The sequence below is a fragment of the Dendropsophus ebraccatus genome, chromosome 2 (genome assembly GCF_027789765.1).
Source record: "Dendropsophus ebraccatus isolate aDenEbr1 chromosome 2, aDenEbr1.pat, whole genome shotgun sequence".
NCBI lineage: Eukaryota > Metazoa > Chordata > Amphibia > Anura > Hylidae > Dendropsophus > Dendropsophus ebraccatus.
This window is the reverse complement of record NC_091455.1, coordinates 33,128,644-33,148,615: the sequence shown is the minus strand read 5'-3', so window position 1 is coordinate 33,148,615 and position 19,972 is coordinate 33,128,644. Positions and strand designations below refer to the sequence as shown.

General features: G+C 46.0%; 1 protein-coding gene across 2 annotated transcripts in view; it reads right to left on the bottom strand.

The window, feature by feature from the left end:
* The window catches only part of NDUFAF6 (NADH:ubiquinone oxidoreductase complex assembly factor 6), a 40,274-nt gene that overhangs the window by 7,742 nt on the left and 12,560 nt on the right, over positions 1-19,972 (bottom strand). For both annotated transcript variants that reach the window (XM_069957307.1, XM_069957306.1), the window contains 3 exons: positions 18,776-18,878; positions 15,076-15,209; positions 7,683-7,784 (listed from right to left, as the gene is read on the bottom strand). In XM_069957307.1, the coding sequence (XP_069813408.1) occupies positions 7,683-7,784; positions 15,076-15,209; positions 18,776-18,878 (339 nt within the window). The remainder of the gene's footprint in view (positions 1-7,682; positions 7,785-15,075; positions 15,210-18,775; positions 18,879-19,972) is intronic.

Sequence of the window (19,972 nt, the reverse complement as noted above, 5' to 3'; positions counted from 1 at the left end):
TTCTGGTGTTGTGTTGTATTGTCTCCAGCTCGCTGGCTCCTCCCTCCCTTTCCGAGGCAACACATCATCCTCTGATATGACAGGTGGCTTGACTGGATCTTGTCTCTGAGCTCAAGTCCCCTCCTCCTGAGTGATGTCACCATCTATGACCAGCCCGCCCAGCCTACATCACCATCTCCCAATCATATACATATATACTTTTATAGGTTGGGTTCACACTACGTATATTTCAGTCAGTATTGTGGTCCTCATATTGCAACCAAAACCAGGAGTGGATTGAAAACACAGAAAGGCTCTGTTCACACAATGTTGAAATTGAGTGCATGGCCGCCATTTAATGGCAAATATTTGCTGTTATTTTAAAACAACGGCTGTTATATTGAAATAATGGCCGTTATTTACTGTTATATGGCGGCCATCCACTCAATTTCAACATTGTGTGAACAGATCCTTTCTGTGTTTTTAATCCACTCCTGGTTTTGGTTGCAATATGAGGACCACAATACTGACTGAAAAATATGTAGTGTGAACCCAGCCATAGGGAAAAATGAGGTGTGTTTACAGCATGCTGCCTTGTGCTGAATAATGCCGCAGAAAGAGGAGAAGTAATAAGCACACCAATGCAATAGAAGGAAGTCTACCATGTCACTGAGTTAGGAAGGTTTTGTACTTATCTGTGTCTGTAAATTGGTCCCAGTAGAACCAAGTGAGATCCACATGGAGACACTTGGAGGATCTGGGCACCTCCACAGAGTCTAGATACATGCTCTAGCAGTGTGATCAGGTGGCAGAGATCAGAATGGCAGTAAGTTTTGAGAGGGATGTCAGAGATGTGCCGAAGGAAGTAAGCTGGGGTAAATGGAAGCTAATAGTCTGTGAAGGTGGATGCAATGCTCCGCACCTCCTGCCAATAGGGGACTAACTTAGGGCAGCTCCAAAAAATATGTAGGAGGCAGAGGTCCTATTCAAATTAATGGGACTCACCCCCAATACCTGCCACACGTTGGATGATTTAAAGGGGTACTCTGGAGGAAAAAAAATGTTTTTAAATCAGCTGATGCTAGAAAGTTATACAGATTTGTAAACTACTTCTATTAAAAAAAAAATCTCAAGTCTTCGAGTACTTATTAGCTGTTGTATTTCCTAAAGGAAGTAGTATATTCTTTCCAGTCTGACACTGTGCTCTCTGCTGCAACCTCTGTCCATGTCAGGAACTGTCCAGAGCAGGAGCAAATCCCCATAGAAAACCCTCTCCTGCTCTGGAAAGTTCCTGACATGGACAGAGGTGGCGGCAGAGAGCACTGTGTCAAAGATTTTTTTTGACCTGGGACACCACATCTTTAATAGATGGCATATGGGACACCAGCCAATTGGACAGGAGGCATCGTTTGGCAACCAGTACAAAGATGTGGGACAAAAGGGTCGGTGTGACCTCAGGTCGGGAAACATGTAGGATCAGAAACGCTGGATCTAGCGAGATATGGATGCGCAGTTTGGAGAACAGAAAGTCTTTTAGTTGCCCCCAGAAATGTCGGGAAAGCGGACACGAGACTAGGCCATGTAATAAATCCGTCCCTTTAGTGTTGCAATTTGGGCATGCCTCGATCCTGTCTGGTCTGGCAGGGGTTTTGGGGAGGGTGAACCCATAGGTAGCATGGTGCATAAGTCTGAACTGTGTCTCTCTCCAACTTTCACTGATCACCGCTTTCCTAACTGCCATCCAACCGTCCAGAATGGGTTTTGTCAAGTCGTCTCTCCCTAGCTTCTCCTCCCAGTATCTAAAGATCCCTTGGGCATACCCCTGAGTAGACTGTCTGCGCAACGCCCAGTATAGATAGGACAATGAGTGGAGAGGCAGTTCTATTTGCACTAGGTCATGTATCAGATTAGATTGGAAGAAGGATTTGATATCTCTCAGGCGGGACCTTACAAAAGACATAACTTTGTGGTAAAGGAGAAAGTGGCCCACCTCCAACCCATGTGCCGCCCGAAGCTCCTCAAAAGGAGCAGTATCTCTGTTCTGAGGGATGAAGGAGATGTTGCACCTGCAAGATGCCCCTGTCCCTCCAGCTTTGGAAGGAACAATCCAGCCCCCCCGCCCCCAATTCAGGATGGGTCCACAGCGGCATATACTTCCCTATATACATTGGTAGGCCCATATCTTTAATGCCCATCTTCCAGGCCGCGATGGAATCGCGGAGCAGAAGACTTCGTCTGACCTGTGAGGGGAGTGCTGAGTATTTGGTGTATAGAAGCGCTTGCAGGGGGAATGGACCTGCCAGTGCAGATTCTAATCTGTAATTGGAATAAGGGCCTCCCCCTCTCATCAAGTCGAACCAGTGTCGGAACATGCAGGCGATGTTATATCTACGGACATCTGGGAAGTTGAGGCCACCTTGGTCTCTGGTCAGTTGCAACTTCCTCAGGGCGATGCGTGGCCTCCTCCCACCCCATATATATTTTGTAAAAGCTGAGTTTAATTTAGTTACATCACTATGTTTAAGCAGGACTGGTATCATTTGCATAGGATAGAGGATCCGAGAGAAGGCCAGCATCTTGAGCAAGTGGCACCTCGCCATGGTTGGTAGAGGGAGATTTTTCCATCGCTCCAGATCCTTAGAGATCGCCTGGAAGAAGGGGGGGAAATTGAGGCTATATAACGACCCAGATGTAGTGCCAATCATTATACCCAGATATTTTATTACCGAGCGGGACACTTTCACTGGGACTGTCCCATAGGTCCTAGGATTCCCCTTTCCCAGGTCTAGCAGCGTACTTTTGGTTACATTAACTTTGAAGCCCGACATTGTGCCAAAGTCTCCGAGACCCTCAAATATCACTGGAAGGTCATTTATTGGGTCATCTAGAAAAAGCAGTATATAATCAGCAAAGAGAGCCGATTTGACAGCCACTCCTCCCACCGATATTCCGCGTATCTGTTTAGCAAGAACCCTAGACAGGGGTTCCAAGGCGATATTAAATAAGAGAGGCGATAGTGGGCACCCCTGTCTAGTGCCCTTTTGTAACTGAAAGGTGGGGGAGAGAAACCCGGGAGTCCCCACCCTCGCCCTAGGATCTGCGTATAAGGAATGAAGGTAGGACATAAATGATCCCCGAAATCCCATTTTGGTCAGCACCACCCACACCCACTCCCACCGCACATTATCAAATGCTTTTTCGGCATCTAGTGATAAAATGGCGGGGGAGGGGTGTAGGTCAGGACGAAGCTGGATTTCATCTAGGACTGCTAGGACTTTTTTCGGAGATTGGTCACTGCTGACCGACCCTTCACAAATCCCACTTGAGCAGTGGAAATGAGGGAAGGGAGAAAGATGGATAGGCGGTCAGCCATAATTTTTGATACAATTTTAATATCTATATTTATTAAAGAAATGGGGCGGTAACCCCCGGGGGTTGTAAGGTCTTTATGCGGTTTCGGAAGCACTTTTATAACTGCCGTGTTCAGTGCAGGGGAAATCTCCTGGCCCTGAAGATATGAGTTATAGAGAGACTGAAGAGAGGCACCAATCTCCGGAGAGAGTAGCTTATAGAAATCACCTGTGTAACCGTCGGGTCCTGGTGCCTTGTTGGGCTTGAGGTTTTTTATAGTTTTGCTAATCTCTTCAAGGGAGATAGGGGCATTAAGGGTCTCTAAGTCCTCAGCCGACAAGGTGGGAAGGGCTGCCTCCCCCAGCCAGTCCCTAGTGGGAGAGGCCGTCGGAGGGGTATCCGAATAGAGCTGTTCATAGAAGGAGCGTAGTATACTATTGACTTCTGCTGGGTGTGTATATGGGACCCCAAGGTGATCTTTCAAGGACTGGATATGGTGGAGTTTATAAGGCCCCTTGGCCAACTTCGCCAGCAGTCTACCTGGCTTATTCCTGTGCCTAAACAAGGTAGCCTCAAAGTGGGACCTGTTCAGGTTTTCTTTGCGCTCAAGCCAGCTTTCATAAACTGATTTGGCAGACTGCCAGAGATCTTTGGCCTGGGGTGTAGGGGACGATACAAAGGTGGTATAAGCTGCCCGCAATGCTTCGCTGTACGATTTCAGTTGATTGGTTATTTTTTTCCTTAGGCCAGATGTATATGCCATTATACGCCCCCTCAGTACGGCTTTTGCCGTTTCCCAATACAGCTGGGAACTAGTGGCATGAGCTGCGTTGTCAGCCGCGAATTCACGCCACCACATGGTGAGAAATGATTGAAAATTCTCATCTTTGGAGAGTTCCGCTGGGAACTTCCATATAAAATCTGTACCCCTAGGTATGGCATCCTGCAGTGTTAGGAGAATGGGAGAGTGATCAGATATTACTAGGTCTTCTATCTTAGCCTGCGCAAGTCTTGGTAATAGGGCATCAGACACGAAGAGATAGTCAATCCTCGACCGCAAGTTATGAGGGTGGGAAAAGTGGGAGTATTCCCGGGCGTCAGGATTGAGCCACCTCCACGCATCTGCTAAATTCCCTGCCTGAGCCCACGCAGCTAAAGCTAGGTCTCTACTCCTCGAAGGGACCGGAACTGGTCTACCCGACTTTCTGTCCTCCAGATGCGACATTACGGAATTGAAATCGCCCCCCACTACCTTGAGAGGCACCGGATCAGGAAGAAGCACTGAAGTAAGAGAGTTGAAGGAAACAGTTTTAGCATCATTAGGGGCGTACACGTTCACATATAAAAGTTCTTCGGCTGCCGTCTTTACATGTACCTTACAGACCCTCCCCTCCGTGTCTGACCATGTTTGTAACACTTCATGACTGTATGACTTATGGATTAAGATCAAGACTCCCGCCTTGCAGTCAACTGCCGCTGACCCGTAGACCTCCCCCACCCAACCTTTACGTAACCGGAAAAAGTCTTCCGCACCTAGGTGTGTCTCCTGCAGGAAGACCACATCAGGAGATAGACGTTTTAAGTGTCTTAAGATCATGTTCCTCTTGTGCGGAGAGCGTAGACCGTTAGTATTCCATGAGATTACACGTACCATAGCACCCAAGGAAAAAACATGCACCAAAGATCTATAGTAAACCCAAAATAACTGTTAGACTGCGGACACTCCCTCCCCCCCCCAAAAAAAACAGCCCTTAACAACGACAAAAAACTCTGAAAAAACACCCTAATCGGGAAGGGCCCACTAATGTCTAAGCGACACCAGATCTTAAGCCTGAGGACTTCACTTCTTCCCATGTTGTACATGTGAAACAACTATCTACTCGTCTTGGCTCACATAGCTCTATTTTGCAGCCAGTGGTGCGAGTACGCACCGTAACAAGGCTCCTTGATAGCGTATCTGGCACAATATGCTTACCGGAGAGGAAAGGGATAAGTAGGGGGAACAGGGAAAGGAGTAGAGGGGGGAGAGGGAGAGAGGGGAACTGGGAGTAGATGGGCCAGAAGGGACAGGAGGGGTAGGCAAAGGTTGGAGCGGAAGGAGGCTGGGGAATAGGGAAGGGATTAGGGAGAAAGAAACGGGTAGAGGATAGGGGACAATGTGAACCAAAAGGCAAGAAAAAGAACACCTTGTAAATATACATCATTATCACAGTAGTAAGAGGAACTCAAAGCCCTAGTAATGTGACCCGGGTCATCAAAGCACGAGGCGGGCAGACTAGTGAAAAGATGGTACATCTACCGCAGGCCAAGCATACATCTCTGCCATAGGTGGCCAGTTACTGGAACAACTAGCCGCTGCTTGCGTCACTCAGTCCTGTTTGGCAGATGACCGTGCCAACCGTTGTTCTCTGGGTAGCTCAGGCCAGGGATCTAACGCAGTAGGGCACGGACGGTCGGCGGATGATAATAACTCCTCCGGGCGAGGACTTCGCCTCTTTTCCATCTGCTGGTCAGTGGTCACCGGGCCCGCGTTCGGCCCCAACGGCAAGTTGGTCAGGTAGTCCTGGAGGCTATCGGCCGCGTCATCAGCCGTGGAGAACGATTGTATGGATCCGTAGGGATGGAAAACCCGCAGCACTGCCGGATATAGGAGAGTGAATCGCACTTGTTGTTTGAATAAAGCCGTGCAGATAGGTGAGAACTGCTTACGTTTGCGGGAAACCTCGGCTGAAAAGTCCCCGAAAATCAGCAGTCTATGACCCTCCATGGTCAAGCCTTCTTGTTTGTTACGGAAGGCCCTTTGGATCGCGACTTTGTCCGTAAAGTCTAAATACTTGACGATGACTTGCCGGGGCCTCTCTCTTTGCGCCAGACCCGGAGGTATACCCCTGTTGGGCAGGGAGGGTCGTGGCTCAAGTCCTAGTCTGTGCGCGCGCTCAACTTTGCAGTGATGCGCCAAGCCCAATAATGATGGAATGGTTACCTCACAGAGATGGATCAAGTCTTTTTGCCGCACCGTTTCTGGGACGCCTACAACCCGAAGGTTGTTCCGCCGGGACCTGTTCTCAAGGTCCTCTACCTTATCCCAGAGGCGCTTGTTCTCTTTCTCGACTGCTTCAACTCGGGAGGCCCAGGAATCTGCTACATCCTCCACAGTCTGAATGCGCTCCTCGGCCGCGGTAAGGCGAGCTCCTTGTGCTTTCACTTCTGCCTGCACTTGTCGCAGAGCTTTGGTGACTGCTGCTGTGACGGATTCCTGCAGTTCTGGTGTGATCCGTTTCACTACCTCACTGGCCAGCGTAGCATAGTCTATAGTAATAGTATCCCCATCATCCTCTCCCTCTGATGACCCTCTCTCGGAACGATCGGGCGTAGGAGCTCTGGATGCCGCGGGAGACGCCGCCATGTTGGCGTCCCCGCTATTCAGCCTTCGCTGGGTAGCTGTGCGGGTGTTCAGGCAATACGTTCTGTAGCTGCAGAGCGGAGCCGAGGCGCTGCGTGGCTTACAGCATGGCGCCGGAACCGGAAGTCAGAGATTTTTTTTAATACAAGTAATTTACAAATCTCTGGCACTTTCTGGCACCAGTTGATCTGAAAGAATTATTTTTTTTGCTGGAGTACCCCTTTGACTCCTTATTTCATTAGATACCACCTTTGTGTATCTTTCATTTATCAGAAATTACTCCAGTGGGGGTATAATTTAAAATACTTATAGGGTCATAGAAAACCATGAATATTAGAGTGGTAAGAGTAATGGAGGCATTCACCAAAACCAATGCCCACTTAAAGTTTCACTGTCATTTAATTATTATTATTTTTTTTTTTTTTGCAGAAATCAATAGTCCAGGCGATTTTAAGAAACTTTGTCATTGGGTTTATTAGGCAAAAAATCCATTTTTATCATGAAAAGGCAGTTTGAAGCTCTCCCCCTGTCTTCGTGGTTTTCTATGGAGAGGGGAGATGTGGAGGGAGATGAGGCACCAGAACAGGACAACAAAGAGTTAATTTACAGCTAAATCACCAGGCTCTCTCCTCTGAAGTCAGCACTAACCTCTCTGACCTCTGAATACAGGCTTTGTGAATGAGAGAGGAAGGAGGGGGGGGCCTGGGGAAAGTCTTTTTGAATGCAGATAATGGCATATTTGCCCAATAAACCCAATTACAAAGTTTCTTAAAATCGCCTGGACTATTGATTTCTGGCAAAAAAAAAAGCAACAGTGACACTTTGAGTGGAGAGTCCAGCATATGGCGGAGAAATATTCAAAAAAATGTACATCTACTCTGTACAAATAACAACAATACAAATCATACCAACAATAACAATAGAATAATATAACAAAAGATAAACTCACATGTTCCAGGTGGACATGGGCCTGACTGGCAACATCAAAAATAACATCTTTGACATTTCTTTCCTGGCTGCCTCGGATGAAATCTTCTTGTGAAGCTCCGTGCTGAGGAGGAAACACAATATTCCATATAAATACCAACCAAACATCCCAATCCATTAGGGACTATAGAAAACACAGCGGCCCCCACACCTCTCACTTTTTAGGACACAGACAGAAAAAGATGTGAAATGTCTCGGACGTGATGCATCCCGCTTTTCATCAATTGTTATCGGAAAGATGTAAAAGCTGTATTCTGCAGGAACGAATGGATTTTTTTTTTTTTTAAATGTTGATTTATCCGACACGGGGAAATATCAGTATATGGCACAATGCTTAGCTGTTAGGTAGGAAGTATATCTGGCATTGATGTGAAAGCAATTCTCCGCTCTTGTGCATTTACATTTCTTTTTATCAGCAGAGTCACAAAAGCATAAAAATAACCTAAAAACGGCGATTCATCTTCCCAAGCATCATAAATTATGAGTTATAAGCCTCCGAGATCAGAACAAATCTGCTCGGTAATTCTCCAGTATTTACTCAGATCTGAAAGTACATGAAACGCTGTAAATAAAACATCATAGGAAAGATACAGATAAAAGCGTAAAAATAAATCACAGATCTGTCAGGTTATTGGCGACATCTGTCAGATGATTAAATAAAGCGTCAAGCTTATAGACCGGAACCCGCCGAAAATCGCGTAAGGATGAAATCCGCTTTTCTCTCCTCCCTAATGATATTAATCTCTGATGAATTAGGAGCTGGATTAAAGGAATAGGTGGGAAAAATATTCACCCCATGGCCGCTGGGCAGCAATTACATTACTTAAAGGGGTTAGTCCAGGATTAAAAGTTATGTTCCCCCTACCGATAGATAGATAGATAGATAGATAGATAGATAGATAGATAGATAGATAGATAGATAGATAGATAGATAGGAGATAGCAGATAGATAGATAGATAGATAGATAGATAGATAGATAGGAGATAGATAGATAGATAGATAGATAGATAGATAGATAGATAGATAGATAGATAGATAGGAGATAGCAGATAGATAGATAGATAGATAGATAGATAGATAGATAGATAGATAGATAGATAGATAACTGGGGGGGTCTGACTGCTAAGGAAGTGAGTTGTCCTCTGAATGAATGAAGTGGCAGCACACATGCTTCATTATAGGTGTTATCCAGGATTAGAAAAAACACAGCGCCACCCCTGTCCCTGTCAGGTTGTGTGCGGTATTACAAGTCAGGCCCATTCACTTTAATGGAACTGAGCTGCAAAAACCACACACAAACTGAGGACAGGAGAGGGTCTTTTTCTGGAAGAAAGCGGCCATGTTTTTTTAAGTCTGAATGATCCCTTCAAATCTCTATAAAACTTCTGAACACTGCCAGGCAATAAGCTGGCACTGCTGCCCCAGTCACTCTCTATAGCGCTTTTGAATACAACCAAGCCCTAAACTCTATGGAGTGGAATGTTCCATTTATTCCAGAAAAATTTGTCCTCCTTTCTCATGATCAGTGGAAACCCCCGCGGTCAGACCCTGACGATCATCTATTTATCCCCTATCCTTTGGGCAGGGAATAACTTAAAGGGGTATTCCAAGATAAAATAACTTGTCCCCTATCCACAGGAAAGAGTTGAGTGCTGTACTTGGTTCCACAGGAATGAAGAGAGCCATGGGTCACATGTTGTACCCACAGCTCTATTCAAAACAAAGGCGCTGGGTGCAGATATGGAGATCACTGGGGACGTACGGAGTTCGGACCCCCCACAATCTCTTACTTGTCCCCTCTCCTGGAATACCCCTTCAATCATGGAATAACCCCTTTAATAAAATATGTGAACCTTCACACCCAAGTGGAGCCAATGATCCACGGATTAGCTTTTTTTGCTTTTTCTTTTCTAGCCCCCTTTTCATTAGCGATTGGTGCCGTTACTTTTAGTGACTGTCAACTGGGTGGACACCGATGGTCAATTCTCAAGAGTGAGAGCCTCAGGTTTACACCCCACGACTGAAACCAACGATAACCAACCCCTTGACAGGTCACAGGCCAAAATCATGCCCATAAACTGTAAAAGGAGGGAAGTCACCGAAGCTCTCAAAGGGGAATAAACTTAAAGCCCTCAATGTTGACAACTCAGTGATTGGGACCACCCACTTGACGATCTAGGTCTGCATTGTAAAATACATACCATGGTATGAAATCTGAGATATACGGAAGTATAGTAGAGCCCTCATGCACACCTATGGCAATTCTTATTTGGGATCCACACCAAAAATAAGTCATGGAGGAGTCCTTACTATATCATGTGCATCCAACCATCCATATTATAATGTGCATTACCACTATATGTTGTAGAATAAGGTATATTATTTAAATTCCACTACTGATAATTTGCCGGACCTTGGAGTTCCCAGCTTCAGCCTCACAGGATACGTCTGACACAAACCCGAAGGTGAGGAACCTTACAGCGCTTTCATTTATCTTCTATGCCAAGGTAAGAGGCTCAGGCTCCACAGGTCACCATCCAAGCAGTCAGCTCATCTCCAGCTAGATCCCACAATGCATTTCTCATGACAACTTAGATGCAAATAGTCTAGAGAACAGCGCACCCATTACACCATGTAAAACAGGGGTGTCAAACTCAGGTCCTCCAGATGTTGTAAATCTACAATACCCATCATGCCTGGATGGCCAAAGCTTTAGCTTTGGCTGTCCAGGCATGATGGGAATTGTAGTTTTGCAACAGCTTGAGGGCCTGTTCTTAGGATAGGTGATCAATACCAGGGTACAACACCCGGCACCCCTACCAGTAAACTTGCCAGATCCAGGGTACCCACATACAGAGAGTGGAGGCAGAAGCAGACATTGTGTTGTGGCCATGCTGCTAAGTTACTGTAGCCTACCTCTCATTCACTTTAATGAGCTGCAGTAACCCAGCACGGCCACTACAATGTACGGCGCTGTCTGCTCCATACACTGTGTATTGTGGGTGCCGCAGCCCAGGTGAACAGCTCATAGGCAGGGTTGTTGGATGTCGGACCCCCCCCACCGATCAGATATTTATGGTCTCTCCTGAGGAGTCCCCTTCAGCACCATTAAGACAATTCCATCTTTCAATGAGGATATGCTGAAACCCTCACCGATCATCTGTTATTAGAGAAGAGCGAACGTCAAGCATGCTGGGGTTTGTCCAAACCAGAGCATGCGGCATTTGATTACCGGTGGCTAAAAAAGTTGAATGCAGCCCTAGGGAGTGCTGCAAAACATGGATAGAGACTATGCAGAAGGTTGTGAAGGAGTGGATCAGCTCACCTGGAAATGGCAGACAACAGGCTCCCTGGATGTTGGAGGGGGATGGGTGGGTGCACGGATCCTGCACGCGGCCGAGCGTGGGTTCGCAGTAGGAATTGAGGAAAGGAGAAGGTGTACGGTCCAGCACTCCAAAATGTTCGGGGAAAAAATATGCTAATAAAACATAACTTTTAATCTATGCTGTTAAAATAACGTGTTTAAAACCAACGCGTTTCGCGCCATGGCGCTTAATCATGGTTGGACAACCATGATTAAGCGCCATGGCGCGAAACGCGTTGGTTTTAAACACGTTATTTTAACAGCATAGATTAAAAGTTATGTTTTATTAGCATATTTTTTCCCCGAACATTTTGGAGTGCTGGACCGTACACCTTCTCCTTTCCTCAATTCCGATAGAGACTATGGCCTATGGCTGTATCCAGGTTTTCCAGGATTCCCTGGGGCTGCAACTTCTTCAGTCACCGGTAATCAAATACTGTATGCTCGGGTTCGGACAAACCCAAGCGTGCTTGACGTTCGCTGATCTCTAATAGACAGAGAGATAGATAGATAGATAGATGAAAGATAGATAGGCGATAGATAGATAGATAGATAGATAGATAGGAAATACTTGAGACAGTCCCCATTTACACCCCATCCCTGAAAGGAGCCTTAAATGTGGGGTTCCGGCACCACAGCCAGGAAGGGGTTAACAAATTATTCTGCGCTGCCGGCCTAGCGGAGGATTAGAGGATCCGGACGGAGGAGATGGTAAGGAACAGTGTCGTCATCCTTAAAGTCATTCACAAATTATTATGGCATGTACGCTGCTGCCTTCTCTCCCCCGGATGTTGCTATGACGACCACTTAAAAAAAAGGGAAAAAAATCATTGAGGTAAGTGCCTAATGTACTGTTCCTTTACAGTGATGGGGAAGAAGGACGGGAACAGTGAGGACAGAGAGGTGCTGTTTTTACACGACAAAATCCTCAGTCTAAGTATGGGGTTTTGCAGCTCAGTTCCATTAAAGTGAATGGAGCTGAATTGTTATACCACACACAGCCTGAGGACAGGGGTGGTGCTGTTTTGCAAGAAAGTAGCTAATAATAGGTAACACTGACGATCTTCTCCTGCCCTGTGCTCGCTTCCCGGAGCCGCCGCTGTAGCTTAAAAACAGGCTTCAAGCTGACAGGCCGCGCAGCCAATCATTGGCCACGGCAGTCTAAGCTGACAGTCACAGAACTGTGAAGCGAGCGGAGGGCAGGAGAAGACCAGGAGCGTGGAGAGGTAGTGTATACAGTTTATTCAATTGTTAGCCATCAGCTGCGCATAGCTATTACACACAGCGATGTGCGGATAAGGATTTTGGTGTCAGCCCATTTGACATGATCAGCCAATGACCCGTGCCAATGTCTGTGCAGCCCTTGCTAAGCGATTATCCACCGATCTAGCAGATCCCCACTTGTTCTCTTGACGGGTCTCAGTGTGAGTCCCCAGACTGATGTCGAAAGGTTCTGTGAGATCATCCAAAGCGCTGCTAGGCTAGGCTCACCGTCAATGAAGGTATTAGGATGTATGTCAGTGTGCCAACAATCCCAAAAGTTAGCACTCAGTAGACCTCAGGTACATTTCCTTGCTCCATATCTGGCAGCTGCAGTTAGACGCCACATTGTAGACAGCTCTGATGCTGGTCATTTAACCACCTAGATGCAGCTGTCACCTAGAATCTGCCCGCTGGTTATTTCTGCAGCCCAACTTGCACCCCTCTGTACCTGTGATAAAATCTGAATGTCTCTCTGCATAGATGTACTATTAGAGGGTGCCCAGAGGCATTTAGCAGTCTGACAGTTCAATGCAATACATACATATTGCAGTGCACTTTAAGTGATAAGAAACAGTAAAATCCCCTAGAGCAGCACTTTTTAAAACTGTGAGGCGCAGGGTCCCTCCCTGCCTGTACAGACATCAGCTTGCAGCAGGGACTCCAAAGCAGAAACTACACTGATGATGACGGCCCTGAATCATCAGTGCAAACAGAAGGGTAAGGAACTGCAATGATGTCATGGTCACATGGACCATTATCTCCCAGGTCCTTAACCTAGGGGGAGGTAGACAAAAAAGGAGCACAGGGGAGCTGCTTAAGAAACTCCCTCAGGGTAATGGAGCAAGGAGAAGAGAGAGTAGCTGCCACACGTAGAAGAAGGAAGCCAGTGCCTGTATCTGTGCCTGCCTATGTGTTTGAAAACTTCCAGGTGAGCAGTGAGTAGAGGGGTGGGTTATGAAGACAGGACTGCTGCACTGTGGTGCTGGTTGACAGGTGGAGCAGTATGTAATAGTGCAGCATGGTGTTGGGTTATATAGGTAGAGCAATATGTATCGGTGCAGTGTTGTGTTATACAGGTGGAGCACTGTGTATTAGGCTACGTTCACACAGAGCAAAAGGGACGGATTATGCGAGGAAATATTTCCGCCTGAAATGAACTGATGCTGAATTCAGAGCAGAATGTGAGCAGAATGTAAGCGGAATGTAAGCAGAATCCCTGCGTATTCCGCTAGGAAAGTGTTCAGTTCGTAATCAGCTCTTGACAAATTCAGCGCGGAATACTCGAGGAATCCGCGCTGAATCCGCATGCATTCAGCGCTGAAATTCAGCGAGTAAACTAGACTATACCAGAATATATACTAGAATCCTCCTCCCCCCTTTTTTCCTTGCTTGTATTACGCTTGTATTCCGCGCTGAATACGCGCGTATTCCGCGCTGAAACAGAAAATCAGAGCCCCATTGATTTGTATAGGCTTCCGCTAGCGGAAGAATGAACATGTTCATTCTTCGGCTACGTTCCCACTGAGCAAAAGCAGCTGAATTTCTGCGCTGAAATTTCAGCCGTAAAAATAGGTGCACAGCTAATTTCCATTGTGTTGAATGGAAATTCTGCTCTGCAGTTCACACTGTGGAATTTCCGCACTGAACTAATCCGCTTTCCGCCAGAAGAATGAACATGTTCATTCTTCCGCTAGCGGAAGCCTATACAAATCAATGGGGCTCTGATTTTCTGTTTCAGCGCGGAATACGCGCGTATTCAGCGCGGAATACAAGCGTAATACAAGCGGAAATTACTCGCTGAATCAGCGCGGAAATGGGGAAAAGGGGGGGGGGGAGGATTCTAGTATATGTTCTGGTATAGTCTAGTTTACTCACCAAATACTCGCTGAATTTCAGCGCTCAATGCATGCGGATTCAGCGCGGATTCCTCGAGTATTCCGCGCTGAATTTGTCAAGAGCTGATTACGAGCTGAACACTTTCCTAGCAGAATACGCAGGGATTCTGCTTACATTCTGCTTATATTCTGCTCGGAATTCAGCGTCAGTTGATTTCAGGCGGAAATATTCCTTGCGTAATCCGCTCCTTTTGCTCTGTGTGAACGAGCCCTTCTGGCGTAGAGCGGATTAGTTCAGTGCGGAAATTCCACCGTGTGAACTGCAGAGCAGAATTTCCATTCAACACAATGGAAATTAGCTCTGCACCTATTTTAATGGCTGAAATTTCAGCGCTGATTCAGCGCAGAAATTCAGCTGCTTTTGCTCTGTGTGAACGAGCCCTTATTGCAGTGTAGTGTTGGGTTATACAGGTGGAGCAGTATGTATTAGTGCAGTGTAATGTTAGGTTATACAAGTGGAGCAGTATGTTTTGATGCAGTGTAATGTTGGGTTATACAGGTGGAGCAGTATGTTTTGATGCAGTGTGATGTTGGGATACAAAGGTGGAGCAGAATTTATTTCTGCACCATGGTGCTGATTTTGCGCTGTTCAGGGATATTATATGAACTACAGAATGATATCTGGCGCTGCATAGTGGTATGTGTTTGTTGGTGAGGCCCCAGAGCGAAAAGTTTGAGAAACTCTGCCATAGAGAGTTTGTCATAGCATAAGCCCACAAATAGAGGGTGCAACCTTAGTCCAGACAGGTAAAGAAACACCAAACCCTTCTAGGTATTAGCCAGTATTAGTAAGTCTGCCCCGCTGCCTGGTGAATGGATCCTGTCCACTTACCAGAATGCAGATGTCAACAGGAAGGAAGACTTGCCGCTTGCTGCTGTGAAATGGTACGGCTCTCAGACAGGTGAGGATCCCTTGTGCTTTCCCTATGTGGCTGGCGGCATGGTCAGCGTGGACATCTCGGACGCCTGTAGCAGAAGACAGAAAAATAGATGTAAACTCCTCTACCGCAGGTTTTATCTCCCGCAGATATTGGGGAGTATGGAGCGAGCTCAGGAGTGTTTGCCCACAGCAGAGACAAATGGCCTGAAGTTATTTAGTATAGACTACACCTTCAAATGGGGTTCCAAGGTAGATTGTCATTTTAAAGGGGTATTCTGACTTAAAGGGGGTTGGTCAACTTTGAACAACTAATGATACCAATGAGGACAGGAGGCTCTTCCCGATATCATGATGTTCCAGCGAGGCCTCCTTTAGCAGCTCTGTCCCTGTGTGCAGTATGGCAGCTCCCCCGTCCATACATGGCAGCCAATAGAGAAGTAAATGACAAAGTATACATGTACTGTGCCACCTCCATATAGTACTGTGCCATCAAGCAGGGAGCGCAGGTGCATAGTTATTAGCAAAGTCACCTGCTTCCTAATAGGCAGCCATATTATGAACGCGTGTCACTACGCACTGTAATGGGGCAGGGGGGCCAGCTACCAAACAGGGCTGCACATAATTATGCAGTGGGGAAAAAAAGTATTTAGTCAGTCACCAATAGTGCAAGTTCCACCACTTAAAAAGATGAGAGGCGCCTGTAATTGACACCATATGTAGACCTCAACTATGGGAGACAAAATGAGAAAACAAATCCAGAAAATCCCATTGTCCGATTTTGTAAGAATTTATTTGCAAATTATGGTGGAAAATAAGTATTTGGTCAGTAAAAATATTTCATCTCAATACTTTGTTATATATCCTTTGTTGGCAATGACAGAAGTCAAACGTTTTCTGTAAGTTTTCACAAGGTTGGCATACACTGTTGTTGGTATGTTGGCCCATTCCTCCATGCAGATCTCCTCTAGAGCAGTGATTTTTTGGGGCTGTCGCTTGGCAACACGGACTTTCAACTTGGCTAGGCCACTCCAGGACCTTGAAATGCTTCTTACAAAGCCACTCCTTCGTTGCCCTGGCGGTGTGCTTTGGATCATTGTCATGTTGAAAGACCCAGCCACGTTTCATCTTCAATGCCCTTGCTGATGGAAGGAGGTTTGCACTCAAAATCTCACGATACATGGCCCCATTCATTCTTTCATGTACCCGGATCAGTCGTCCTGGCCCCTTTGCAGAGAAATAGCCCCAAAGCATGATGTTTCCACCCCCATGCTTTACACTAGGTATGGTGTTTGATGGATGCAACTCAGTATTCTTTTTCCTCCAAACACGACAAGTTGTGTTTCTACCAAACAGTTCCACTTTGGTTTCATCAGACCATAGGACCTTCTCCCAATACTCTTCTGGATCATCCAAATGCTCTCTAGCAAACTTCAGACGGGCCCGGACATGTACTGGCTTAAGCAGTGGGACACGTCTGGCACTGCAGGATCTGAGTCCCTGGCGGCGTAGTGTGTTACTAATGGTAGGCTTTGTTACATTGGTCCCAGCTCTCTGCAGTTCATTCACTAGGTCCCCCTGCGTGGTTCTGGGATTTTTGCTCACCGTTCTTGTGATCATTTTGACCCCAGGGGGTGAGATTTTGCGTGGAGACCCAGATCGAGGGAGATTATCAGTGGTCTTGTATGTCTTCCATTTTCTAATTATTGCTCCCACAGTTGATTTCTTCACTCCAAGCTGGTTGCCTATTGCAGATTCAGTCTTCCCAGCCTGGTGCAGGGATACAATTTTGTTTCTGGTGTCCTTTGACAGCTCTTTGGTCTTCACCATAGTGGAGTTTGGAGTCTGACTGTTTGAGGGTGTGCACAGGTGTCTTTTTATACTGATAACAAGTTTAAACAGGTGCCATTACTACTGGTAATGAGTGGAGGAAAGAGGAGACTCTTAAAGAAGAAGTTACAGGTCTGTGAGAGACAGAAATCTTGATTGTTTGTAGGTGACCAAATACTTATTTTCCACCATAATTTGCAAATAAATTATTACAAATGTCAGACAATGTGATTTTCACGATTTGTTTTCTCATTTTGTCTCTCATAGTTGAGGTCTACCTATGATGTAAATTATAGACGCCTCTCATCTTTTTAAGTGGGAGAACTTGCATTATTGGTGACTGACTAAATACTTTTTTTCCCCACTGTATGTCAATGTGTAGTGTCCCAGTACAGGTGTACCACTGGGTTCTTTATGCACCTGGGCAAAGTAACTCAGGTTCTCACAGTGGGATAAAGGTGAGTTGTAAGGTTTGTTTTTTTCCCACTAGGTGTCACTAGTTTATTTTCTGTATGTCTGTTCTGCACAGCTGAAGGAAGCAATGGGGGAATTGTTGATGTCACATGTTTGTTCTCATCCTGTCACAGGTGCAGGTCTGTTTTCCCTCTTTTTTCTGCTCAATCACCTGTACTCTCTCTCTCACACACACAGCCCCACCAATCACAAGGGAGTTTAGTTCGCCCCTATAAATAGAAGCTAGTTCCTGGTGGGGGAAGTTCTCTAGTCAGTTAAGTGAGAGAGAGGGCAACACAGAGAAAACAGTTCCTGCTGCAGTGAAGCCAGGGCCTGGCTCAGGCCAAGAACCTTGTCAGGGACCAAGAAACAGATTCCTTTTATGCAAGTAACGTCAACTAGCATGCAGTGTTAGACCCCTTAAAAGTAAGGACGCCTTCTGGGGATCACCTTGTCCACTCCAGGGATACACTCTACACTACACAGGGCAGTATACCTGAGGTAAGGTACTGACCCAATGGACAAAGCTGCAGTTTAAGCCTACGGATCCTACTTTAACACATGGCTATTCTGGGAAACCCTGGGAAGTCTGCTCAACCCAGCACAGGGACCTAGGACCTCGTACAACCCTAGCAGGACGGGTATCCCAACACTATAGGGCAAAAGGCGGTCAGATCAAAAAGGGATCTATACATGAGTTCTCTTCTTCTCTGTTATGCTATCCCGGCAGAGTACACAGCTACATTGGACAGTGCCCTCAATACGCTCCACTACTCCACTCTACCCTTGCTTCTAAAGTTCACTACTACTACCTCTTGGCTGCACCTGCAGTTACCAAAGTGTTATTACTGTATTGCACTGAAGATTTTAAGTAAACGGACGTTATTCTGTTTAAGCCACTGGACTCCGGTCTGTTCTTCCTGCACCCGCACCTACACACCAGGTTACACTTAGGTTACCCAAACTTTGGGGCAGTGCCTGTTTGTCAAGGGGTGGGTTCCAACGCCACTCCAGGCTACCGTGACAAGTGCCCAATCGCACCCACCGAGCTGCCATAAGACCACACAAGCTACCCCAGAATATGGCAAATGCCTCACTGTCCTCATTAGTATGCATTCACAAAAATTTGGTCAAAAGTGATCAACCCCTTTAAATTAGCACATCTCTTAACCCAGGGATGGGGAACCTTCGGCCCTCCAGCTGCTGCAAAACTACAATTCCCATCATGCCTGGAAAGCCAAAGCTACCTGCCTTAACCAGAGGATAGGGAATAAGTGTGACATCATGAGGGTCTAATCTCTGGGCTCCCCTGCAATGTAAATCATAGGGACTCAATTGTCTATAATGTGATTAGCAAACTTTCAGGACCTACCGAGAGCCTCCAGGGTTAGGTACAGCAATGAGCTTTGGGTGTTCTCTGCATAGGTTTCCAGCTCTTTAATATTACGATACGCCCGATCATCCAGGTTCTTCTCCTAGCAACAAGACGGAGGAAACCCAATTGAATACATATTGTCATCCGGGCCTAACCAGCCAATGCTCTAGCAAGATCCATCCCGGTTACAGGAGATGAAGTGGTGGATAATTACCATAAGCTAGACTATATGTCAGGAGAAGAACTAAAGATGTCCACACATGTTCTATAGCTATTCAGCAGACAGCTATCTCTCCTGATCCATTCATATACCTGCACGCTCAGCTTAGTGGAGTGTGCATTTTTTTTACATGGAAGACAACTGCAGCCAGGGACCTGTAGACTAAACCTGTGGATTGTTGATTTATTGCAGGGAAAAAAACTGCAAGTTTTTGCAACCACCCTCTCTACAATAACCTGTTTTCTTTCACAGGTTGGGGTTGGATTTCATGCACCTGTGGCAATGGGGATGAAATAAACCAGTTTATAGCCACATGGCAGAATACAGCATTGTCCAGTCATTTACATTTTATGGTCTTTTTTTCTGCACTGAAATGGGGCAGAGCCTCAGGAATGAACACTTTTAATACATACACACATTTATAAGATCCTACAGCGCCACCATCTGGCACCGTCTATTTACTGCAGTGATAGCGACATTCAAATTAAGGCTGCGTTCACACTACGTATATTTCAGTCAGTATTGCAACCAAAACCAGGAGTGGATTAAAAACACAGAAAGGATCTGTTCACACAATGTTGAAATTGAGTGGATGGCCGCCATATAACAGTAAATAACGGCCATTATTTCAATATAACAGCCGTTGTTCTAAAATAACAGCAAATATTTGCCATTAAATGGCGGCCATCCACTCAATTTTAACATTGTGTGAACAGAGCCTTTCTGTGTTTTTAATCCACTCCTGGTTTTGGTTGCAATACTGACTGAAATATACATATACTGACTGAAATATACGTAGTGTGAACGCAGCCTAAGGCTGGGTTCACACTACGTATATTTCAGTCAGTATTGTGGTCCTCATATTGCAACCAAAACCAGGAGTGGATTAAAAACACAGAAAGGCTCTGTTCACACAATGAACATGAAAATTGAGTGGATGGGCTCCATTTAATGGCAAATATTTGCTGTTATTT